Here is an 11,290-nt window from a genome sequence, read left to right as displayed (position 1 = left end):
CCCATTGATTAACAAAGGTCTGTTACCAGTTAATATGATCCCATTTTCTTAATTAATATTCACAAATGTGAAGGCAAACATCCAACATATTCTACTGTAAGATCATGGGTGAGACTACAACCTCTGTTTCCCTGACTTACTGTATTCCAGAGGACCATAGAGGTGATCAGCTCAGCAGACTTTGTAGCCCCGCTGGAAGGAAGACATGAACACTGATGACTACCTCCATTACATGACTCTGTTGAACAGCAGGAAGAGGTACTGTAGGACTACTGATGACTACCTCATTACATGACTCCTGTTGAACAGCAGGAAGAGGTACTGTAGGACTACTGATGACTACCTCATTACATGACTCCTGTTGAACAGCAGGAAGAGGTACTGTAGGACTACTGATGACTACCTCATTACATGACTCCTGTTGAACAGCAGGAAGAGGTACTGTAGGACTACTGATGACTACCTCCATTACATTTAAGTCATTTACATTTAAGTCATTTAGCAGACGCTCTTATCCAGAGCGACTTACAAATTGGTGAATTCACCTTCTGACATCCAGTGGAACAGCCACTTTACAATAGTGCATCTAAATCATTAAGGGGGGGTACTGTAGGACTACTGATGACTACCTCATTACATGACTCCTGTTGAACAGCAGGAAGAGGTACTGTAGGACTACTGATGACTACCTCATTACATGACTCCTGTTGAACAGCAGGAAGAGGTACTGTACTGCAGGACTACTGATGACTACCTCATTACATGACTCCTATTGAACAGCAGGAAGAGGTACTGTAGGACTACTGATGACTACCTCCATTACATGACTCTGTTGAACAGCAGGAAGAGGTACTGTAGGACTACTGATGACTACCTCCATTAAATGACTCCTGTTGAACAGCAGGAAGAGGTACTGTAGGACTACTGATGACTACCTCATTACATGACTCCTGTTGAACAGCAGGAAGAGGTACTGTAGGACTACTGATGACTACCTCATTACATGACTCCTGTTGAACAGCAGGAAGAGGTACTGTAGGACTACTGAAGACTACCTCATTACATGACTCCTGTTGAACAGCAGGAAGAGTACTGTACTGTAGGACTACTGATGACTACCTCATTACATGACTCCTGTTGAGCAGCAGGAAGAGGTACTGTAGGACTACTGATGACTACCTCCATTACATGACTCCTGTTGAACAGCAGGAAGAGGAACTGTACTGTAGGACTACTGATGACTACCTCATTACATGACTCCTGTTGAACAGCAGGAAGAGGTACTGTAGGACTACTGATGACTACCTCATTACATGACTCTGTTGAACAGCAGGAAGAGGTACTGCACTGTAGGACTACTGATGACTACCTCCATTACATGACTTCTGTTGAACAGCAGGAAGAGGTACTGTAGGACTACTGATGACTACCTCATTACATGACTCCTAAGTTGAACAGCAGGAAGAGGTACTGTACTGTAGGACTACTGATGACTACCTCATTACATGACTCCTGTTGTACAGCAGGAAGAGGTACTGTACTGTAGGACTACTGATGACTACCTCATTACATGACTCCTGTTGAACAGCAGGAAGAGGAACTGTACTGTAGGACTACTGATGACTACCTCATTACATGACTCCTGTTGAACAGCAGGAAGAGGTACTGTAGGACTACTGATGACTACCTCATTACATGACTCCTGTTGAACAGCAGGAAGAGGTACTGTAGGACTACTGATGACTACCTCATTACATGACTCCTGTTGAACAGCAGGAAGAGGTACTGTAGGGACTACTGATGACTACCTCATTACATGACTCCTGTTGAACAGCAGGAAGAGTACTGTAGGACTACTGATGACTACCTCATTACATGACTCCTGTTGAACAGCAGGAAGAGGTACTGTAGGACTACTGATGACTACCTCATTACATGACTCCTGTTGTACAGCAGGAAGAGGTACTGTTATTGTAGGACTACTGATGACTACCTCATTACATGACTCCTGTTGAACAGCAGGAAGAGGTACTGTACTGTAGGACTACTGATGACTACCTCATTACATGACTCCTGTTGAACAGCAGGAAGAGGTACTGTAGGACTACTGATGACTACTCTCATTACATGACTCCTGTTGAACAGCAGGAAGAGGTACTGTACTGTAGGATTACTGATGACTACCTCCATTACATGACTCCTGTTGAACAGCAGGAAGAGGTACTGTAGGACTACTGATGACTACCTCATTACATGACTCTGTTGAGCAGCAGGAAGAGGTACTGTAGACTACTGATGACTACCTCATTACATGACTCTGTTGAACAGCAGGAAGAGGTACTGTAGGACTACTGATGACTACCTCATTACATGACTCCTGTTGAACAGCAGGAAGAGGTACTGTAGGACTACTGATGACTACCTCATTACATGACTTATTGAACAGCAGGAAGAGGTACTGTACTGTAGGACTACTGATGACTACCTCCATTACATGACTCCTGTTGAACAGCAGGAAGAGGTACTGTAGGACTACTGATGACTACCTCATTACATGACTCCTGTTGAACAGCAGGAAGAGGTACTGTACTGTAGGACTACTGATGACTACCTCCATTACATGACTCCTGTTGAACAGCAGGAAGAGGTACTGTACTGTAGGACTACTGATGACTACCTCCATTACATGACTCCCTGTTGAACAGCAGGAAGAGGTACTGTAGGACTACTGATGACTACCTCATTACATGACTCCTGTTGAACAGCAGGAAGAGGTACTGTAGGACTACTGATGACTACCTCATTACATGACTCCTGTTGAACAGCAGGAAGAGGTACTGTACTGTAGGACTACTGATGACTACCTCATTACATGACTCTGTTGAACAGCAGGGTAAGAGGACTACTGTACTGTAACAGGGAAGAGGTACTACTGATGACTACCTCATTACATGACTCCTGTTGAACAGCAGGAAGAGGTACTGTACTGTAGGACTACTGATGACTACCTCATTACATGACTCCTGTTGAACAGCAGGAAGAGGTACTGTACTGTAGGACTACTGATGACTACCTCATTACATGACTCCTGTTGAACAGCAGGAAGAGGTACTGTACTGTAGGACTACTGATGACTACCTCATTACATGACTCCTGTTGAACAGCAGGAAGAGGTACTGTAGGACTACTGATGACTACCTCATTACATGACTCCTGTTGAACAGCAGGAAGAGGAACTGTACTGTAGGACTACTGATGACTACCTCATTACATGACTCCTGTTGAACAGCAGGAAGAGGTACTGTAGGACTACTGATGACTACCTCATTACATGACTCCTGTTGAACAGCAGGAAGAGGTACTGTACTGTAGGACTACTGATGACTACCTCCATTACATGACTCCTGTTGAACAGCAGGAAGAGGTACTGTACTGTAGGACTACTGATGACTACCTCATTACATGACTCCCTGTTGAACAGCAGGAAGGAGGTACTGTAGGACTACTGATGACTACCTCATTACATGACTCCTGTTGAACAGCAGGAAGAGGTACTGTACTGTAGGACTACTGATGACTACCTCATTACATGACTCCTGTTGAACAGCAGGAAGAGGTACTGTAGGACTACTGATGACTACCTCATTACATGACTCCTGTTGAACAGCAGGAAGAGGTACTGTACTGTAGGACTACTGATGACTACCTCATTACGACTCCTGTTGTACAGCAGGAAGAGGTACTGTAGGACTACTGATGACTACCTCATTACATGACTCTGTTGAACAGCAGGAAGAGGTACTGTAGGACTACTGATGACTACCTCATTACATGACTCCTGTTGAGCAGCAGGAAGAGGTACTGTAGGACTACTGATGACTACCTCATTACATGACTCCTGTTGAACAGCAGGAAGAGGTACTGTAGGACTACTGATGACTACCTCCATTACATGACTCCTGTTGAACAGCAGGAAGGGTACTGGGACTACTGATGACTACCTCATTACATGACTCTGTTGAACAGCAGGAAGAGGTACTGTACTGCAGGACTACTGATGACTACCTCATTACATGACTCTGTTGAACAGCAGGAAGAGGTACTGTACTGTAGGACTACTGATGACTACCTCATTACATGACTCCTGTTGAACAGCAGGAAGAGGAACTGTACTGTAGGACTACTGATGACTACCTCCATTACATGACTCCTGTTGAACAGCAGGAAGAGGTACTGTACTGTAGGACTACTGATGACTACCTCATTACATGACTCCTGTTGAACAGCAGGAAGAGGTACTGTACTGTAGGACTACTGATGACTACCTCATTACATGACTCCTGTTGAACAGCAGGAAGAGGTACTGTACTACTACTGATGACTACCTCATTACATGACTCCTGTTGAACAGCAGGAAGAGGTACTGTAATTGACTCTACCATGGGCTCTGTTTAGGTTACTGCTCACAGCTGATGTTTTTATATTTTCGGTGTACTATCTGGATTTAAAAGACAAGTAGATTAATAAATAATACAGATTGTATTATTGTGTATTATCTCTGAGTTAGTGTCACTCCTATTCCAATACTCCTATTCCAAGTCAGTGATCCTGCTATTTCCCATAAGACCACAGGTGGGTGCTGTCACACTGTTGAAGACCTCTTCACTGAGAACTGAAGCTTGACTTTATGACTGATCAATGTGTTACCACTACTACTAGTACATACCATAACGGTTGATTTGAACATGGAGCAACAGAATGTATGGGTAGGAGATTGCAGTTAAATACCATAACGGTTGATTTGAACATGTAGCAACAGAATGTGGGTAGGAGATTGCAGTTAAATACCATAACGGTTGATTTGAACATGTAGCAACAGAATGTAAGGGTAGGAGATTGCAGTTAAATACCATAGCAGTTCCATTTGAACATGGAGCAACAGAATGTAAGGGTAGGAGATTGCAGTTAAATACCATAACGGTTGATTTGAACATGGAGCAACAGAATGTAAGGGTAGGAGATTGCAGTTAAATACCATAACGGTTGATTTGAACATGGAGCAACAGAATGTCTGATACTGACCCAGGGACAGAGGACCAGCCTGTCTGATAGGTGGTGTTCTGTTGACCCAGAGGACCAGCCTGTCTGATAGGTGGTGTTCTGTTGACCCAGAGGACCAGCCTGTCTGATAGGTGGTGTTCTGTTGACCAGAGACCAGCCTGTCTGATGGTGGTGTTCTGTTGACCCAGAGGACCAGCCTGTCTGATAGGTGGTGTTCTGTTGACCCAGAGGACCAGCCTGTCTGATAGGTGGTGTTCTCGACCCAGAGGACCAGCCTGTCTGATAGGTGGTGTTCTGTTGACCCAGGGGACCAGCCTGTCTGATAGGTGGTGTTCTGTTGACCCAGAGACCAGCCTGTCTGATAGGTGGTGTTCTGTTGACCCAGAGGACCAGCCTGTCTGATAGGTGGTGTTCTGTTGACCCAGAGGACCAGCCTGTCTGATAGGTGGTGTTCTGTTGACCCAGAGGACCAGCCTGTCTGATAGGTGGTGTTCTGTTGACCCAGAGGACCAGCCTGTCTGATAGGTGGTGTTCTGTTGACCCAGGGACAGAGGACCAGCTGTCTGATAGGTGGTGTTCTGTTGACCCAGAGGACCAGCCTGTCTGATAGGTGGTGTTCTGTTGACCCAGAGGACCAGCCTGTCTGATAGGTGGTGTTCTGTTGACCCAGAGGACCAGCCTGTCTGATAGGTGGTGTTCTGTTGACCCAGAGGACCAGCCTGTCTGATAGGTGGTGTTCTGTTGACCCAGAGGACCAGCCTGTCTGATAGGTGGTGTTCTGTTGACCCAGAGGACCAGCCTGTCTGATAGGTGGTGTTCTGTTGACCCAGAGGACCAGCCTGTCTGATAGTTGGTGTTCTGTTGACCCAGGGACAGTGGACCAGCCTGTCTGATAGGTGGTGTTCTGTTGACCCAGAGGACCAGCCTGTCTGATAGGTGGTGTTCTGTTGACCCAGAGGACCAGCCTGTCTGATAGGTGGTGTTCTGTTGACCCAGGGACAGAGGACCAGCCAGGAGGAGGATGGAGAGGTACCAGGTGAAACAGCTCTGGAGCAGGAGAACAAGGCTACAGGGTTGGAAGGATACAACGTTCAGGATGTCAAAGACGTGCTGGGAGATCTGACCAAAGAGATGCTGGGAACCCTACAGGTAGGATTTCATGATGAATCTGAATCATTTAAAGCTGTTGTTGTGTAGTTTTTATTGAAATAAACAACCTTCATGTATTCTGGTGTTTCGTAGTTGAATTTGATCATTGTTCCCGACCGACCCACCCACCCACTGGCATACTGGCTGACTGTCTATGTTGCATACTGACTGACATACTGACTGACTGTCTATGTTGTATACTGACTGACATACTGACTGACTGACTGTCTATGTTGTATACTGACTGACATACTGACTGACTGACTGACTGACTGTATACTGACTGACATGCTGACTGACTGACACACATGACTGACATACTGACTGACTGTCTGTTGTATACTGACTGACTGACTGTGTTGTATACTGACTGACTGTCTACTGTTGTATACTGACTGACATACTGACTGACTGTCTGACTGACTGATACTGACTGACATACTGACTGACTGTCTATGTTGCATACTGACTGACATACTGACTGACTGTCTATGTTGTATACTGACTGACACACTGACTGACACACTGACTGACACACTGACTGACTGACATACTGACTGACATACTGACTGACATACTGACTGACATACTGACTGACTGTCTGTTGTATACTGACTGACACACTGACTGACACACTGACTGACATACTGACTGACATGACTGACACACTGACTGACTGTCTATGTTGTACTACTGACTGACACACTGACTGTCTATGTTGCATACTGACTGACATACTGACTGACATACTGACTGACATACTGACTGACATACTGACATACTGACTGACATACTGACTGACTGTCTATGTTGTATACTGACTGACACACTGACTGACTGTCTATGTTGTATACTGACTGACACACTGACTGACTGTCTATGTTGTATACTGACTGACACACTGACTGACTGTCTATGTTGTATACTGACTGACATACTGACTGACTGACACACTGACTGACTGTCTATGTGTATACTGACTGACACACTGACTGACTGACTGTCTATGTTGTATACTGACTGACTGACACACTGACTGACGTACTGACTGACTGACATACTGACTGACACACTGACTGACTGTCTGTTGTATACTGACTGACTGACACACTGACTGACTGACGTACTGACTGACTGACGTACTGACTGACACACTGACTGACTGTCTATGTTGTATACTGACTGACTGACACACTGACTGACATACTGACTGACATACTGACTGACACACTGACTGACACACTGACTGACATACTGACTGACTGTCTGTTGTATACTGACTGACACACTGACTGACTGTCTATGTTGTATACTGACTGACACACTGACTGACTGTCTATGTTGTATACTGACACTGACTGACTGTCTATGTTGTATACTGACTGACTGACACACTGACTGACACACTGACTGACATACTGACACACTGACTGACACACTGACTGACATACTGACTGACTGTCTGTTGTATACTGACTGACATACTGACTGACTGTCTATGTTGTATACTGACTGACACACTGACTGACTGTCTATGTTGTATACTGACTGACATACTGACTGACTGACTGTTGTATACTGACTGACACACTGACTGACACACTGACTGACACACTGACTGACACACTGACTGACATACTGACGTACTGACTGACTGACGGACTGACTGACGCACTGACTGACTGTCTGTTGTACTGACTGACACTGACTGACTGGACATACTGACTGACATACTGACTGACATACTGACTGACTGTCTGTTGTATACTGACTGACATACTGACTGACTGTCTATGTTGTATACTGACTGACACACTGACTGACTGTCTGTTGTATACTGACTGACACACTGACTGACTGACTGGTATACTGACTGACACACTGACTGACTGTCTATGTTGTATACACACTGACTGACTGACTGACACACTGACTGACTGACTGACTGACACACTGACTGACTGTCTGACTGACTGACTGACTGACTGTCACACACACTGACTGACTGACTGACTGACACACACTGACACACTGACTGACACACACTGACTGACTGGTACACACTGACTGACTGTCTATGTTGTATACTGACTGACACACTGACTGACTGACTGACTGACTGACACTGACTGACTGACACACTGACTGACTGACTGACTGGCTGACACTGACTGACTGGCACACACTGACTGACTGACTGACTGACTGACACACACACTGACTGACTGACTGACACACACACTGACTGACACACTGACTGACTGACTGACTGACACACACACTGACTGACTGACTGACACACACACTGACTGACTGACACACACACTGACTGACTGACACACACACTGACTGACTATGTTGTATACTGACTGACCGACCGACCGACACGCAGACCGGCACGCTCAGGGATACATGGAGCCAGGGGGGAATACACGGAGCCAGGGGGAATACACGGAGCCAGGGGGAATACGCGGAGCCAGGGGGAATACGCGACGCCAGGGGGGAATACGGGGAGCCAGGGGGAATACACGGAGCCAGGGGGAATACACGGAGCCAGGGGGAATACACGGAGCCAGGGGGAATACACGGAGCCAGGGGGAATACGCGGGAGCCAGGGGGAATACGCCGGAGCCAGGGGGAATACGCGGAGCCAGGGGGAATACGCGGAGCCAGGGGGAATACGCGGAGCCAGGGGGAATACGCGGAGCCAGGGGGAATACGCGGAGCCAGGGGAATACGCCGAGCCAGGGGGAATACGCGGAGCCAGGGGGAATACACGGAGCCAGGGGGAATACACGGAGCCAGGGGGAAGGCACGGAGCCAGGGGGAATACACGGAGCCAGGGGGAGCCAGGGGGGAATACACGGAGCCAGGGGGGAATACACGGAGCCAGGGGGAATACACGGAGCCAGGGGAATACACGGAGCCAGGGGGAATACACGGAGCCAGGGGGAAACACGGAGCCAAGGGATATACAATGGTCTTTTGATGACAACGTCATCAATGGCTTTCCTCTTGTGTTGTTACAGGCTGAATTCACAGAGAAGCTGAGAGTCCAGGAGGAGAGTTTCAGTACCAGACTAGAACCACTGAAACATTCTGCCTGCAAATAGCTACAATACACCTCATATTATAACATATCCACTATGAGCACAATACACCACACAGTCTATAATATATCCACTATGAACACAATACACCACACAGTCTATAATATATCCACTATGAACACAATACACCACACAGTCTATAATATATCCATAATTATGAACCACACAGTCTATAACATATCCACTATGAACACAATACACCACACAGTCTATAATATATCCACTATGAACACAATACACCACACAGTCTATAATATATCCACTATGAACACAATACACCACACAGTCTATAATATATCCACTATAACACAATACACCACACAGTCTATAATATATCCACTATGAGCACAATACACACAGTCTATAATATATCCACTATGAACACAATACACCACACAGTCTATAATATATCCACAATACACCACACAGTCTATAACATATCCACAATACACCACATAGTCTATAATATATCCACAATACACCACATAGTCTATAATATATCCACTATGAGCACAATACACCACACAGTCTATAATATATCCACTATGAACACAATACACCACACAGTCTATAATATATCCACAATACACCACACAGTCTATAACATATCCACAATACACCACACAGTCTATAACATATCCACAATGAGCACAATACAATACACAGTCTATAATATATCCACAATACACCACATAGTCTATAATATATCCACTATGAACACAATACACCACATAGTCTATAATATATCCACTATGAACACAATACACCACACAGTCTATAATATATCCACTATGAACACAATACACCACACAGTCTATAATATATCCACAATACAGCACACAGTCTATAACATATCCACAATACACACACAGTCTATAATATATCCACTATGAGCACAATACACCACACAGTCTATAATATATCCACTATGAACACAATACACAGTCTATAATATATCCACTATGAACACAATACACCACACAGTCTATAATATATCCACTATGAACACAATACACCACACAGTCTATATGTAGCGTAGAAGTCCTCGTCACTGACGCGGGCATTTGGTTCTTTAACGCACACACATATTCATCACTCCGCCCTGCGCCATTATAAGATAAGTTAACAATGTGGGTCGACACACAAATTAACTTCTGTCTTGGTGCATCCATTTCACACTTGTCAATGTTCATATTTGAGAGATACAATAATTATTATACTTATCCAATGTTGTGGATGAGCGCATTGTTTGTTTGTTCTGTTCCTCTCTCCATCTCTGTAGCTTCCGTGGGTATGCTGGAAAAGGACCCGAGCTAAAGGAATTGGGTTGAGCTTTATAGTGCCTGTCCCAAATGGCTCATTAATGCATATGGGCATAATTATATCTTTTAGAAGTTCATAAATGTGTTTGTATTGTTAATTGATTAATTAATAGGGTTAATTGTTCTGAGGGAGTAGTGATAAAAGGAAATTTCAGTTGTAAAGTTTAGTTATGTTGTGGATGGGGCAGCATTGTTTTTAAGCTGTCCCATAAGGTATATCTTTTGGCAGTATGTTTAGTTCATGGAAAAAACACCTTTGCACAGAGAACTTTGTTCCGCCATCTGTTAATTGATTAATTAAGGTTAGGGTTAATTGTTCTGAGGGGACTCTACGTGACACTACAAAATATCCTTTCAGTCATGAACACAGATTGAGCTGTGGATGGGGCACAGTTTTTAAGCTGTAATATATCCAGTACTGGTGTTTTTTGTTCGGAACACTTGTAAATAAACACCTTTGCACAGTCTATAATATATCTTTTATTTTGATAGAAGGTTATCCAGTTTACCTTCTGGCCTACATAGTCTATAATATATCCACTATGAACACAATACACCACACAGTCTATAATATATCCACTATGAACACAATACACCACACAGTCTATAATATATCCCACTATGAACACAATACACCACACAGTCTAT

At 44.6% G+C, this 11,290-nt stretch overlaps 1 protein-coding gene across 1 annotated transcript; it reads left to right on the top strand.

Moving 5' to 3' along the window:
* The first annotated feature begins 3,831 nt into the window (after positions 1-3,831).
* LOC135532467 (ciliary-associated calcium-binding coiled-coil protein 1-like) lies at positions 3,832-9,458 on the top strand. The gene is made up of 3 exons (XM_064959970.1): positions 3,832-3,858; positions 6,058-6,210; positions 9,240-9,458. The coding sequence occupies exons 1-3, from the start codon at positions 3,832-3,834 to the stop codon at positions 9,321-9,323; spliced, it is 264 nt and encodes an 87-aa protein (XP_064816042.1). The 3' UTR covers positions 9,324-9,458.
* The last annotated feature ends 1,832 nt before the right edge of the window (positions 9,459-11,290 follow it).

Source organism: Oncorhynchus masou, unplaced genomic scaffold (assembly GCF_036934945.1).
Source record: "Oncorhynchus masou masou isolate Uvic2021 unplaced genomic scaffold, UVic_Omas_1.1 unplaced_scaffold_1868, whole genome shotgun sequence".
Taxonomy (NCBI): Eukaryota; Metazoa; Chordata; class Actinopteri; order Salmoniformes; family Salmonidae; genus Oncorhynchus; species Oncorhynchus masou.
Note: the sequence above shows the minus strand (reverse complement) of the source record. Positions and strands in the feature narration are given on the sequence as shown.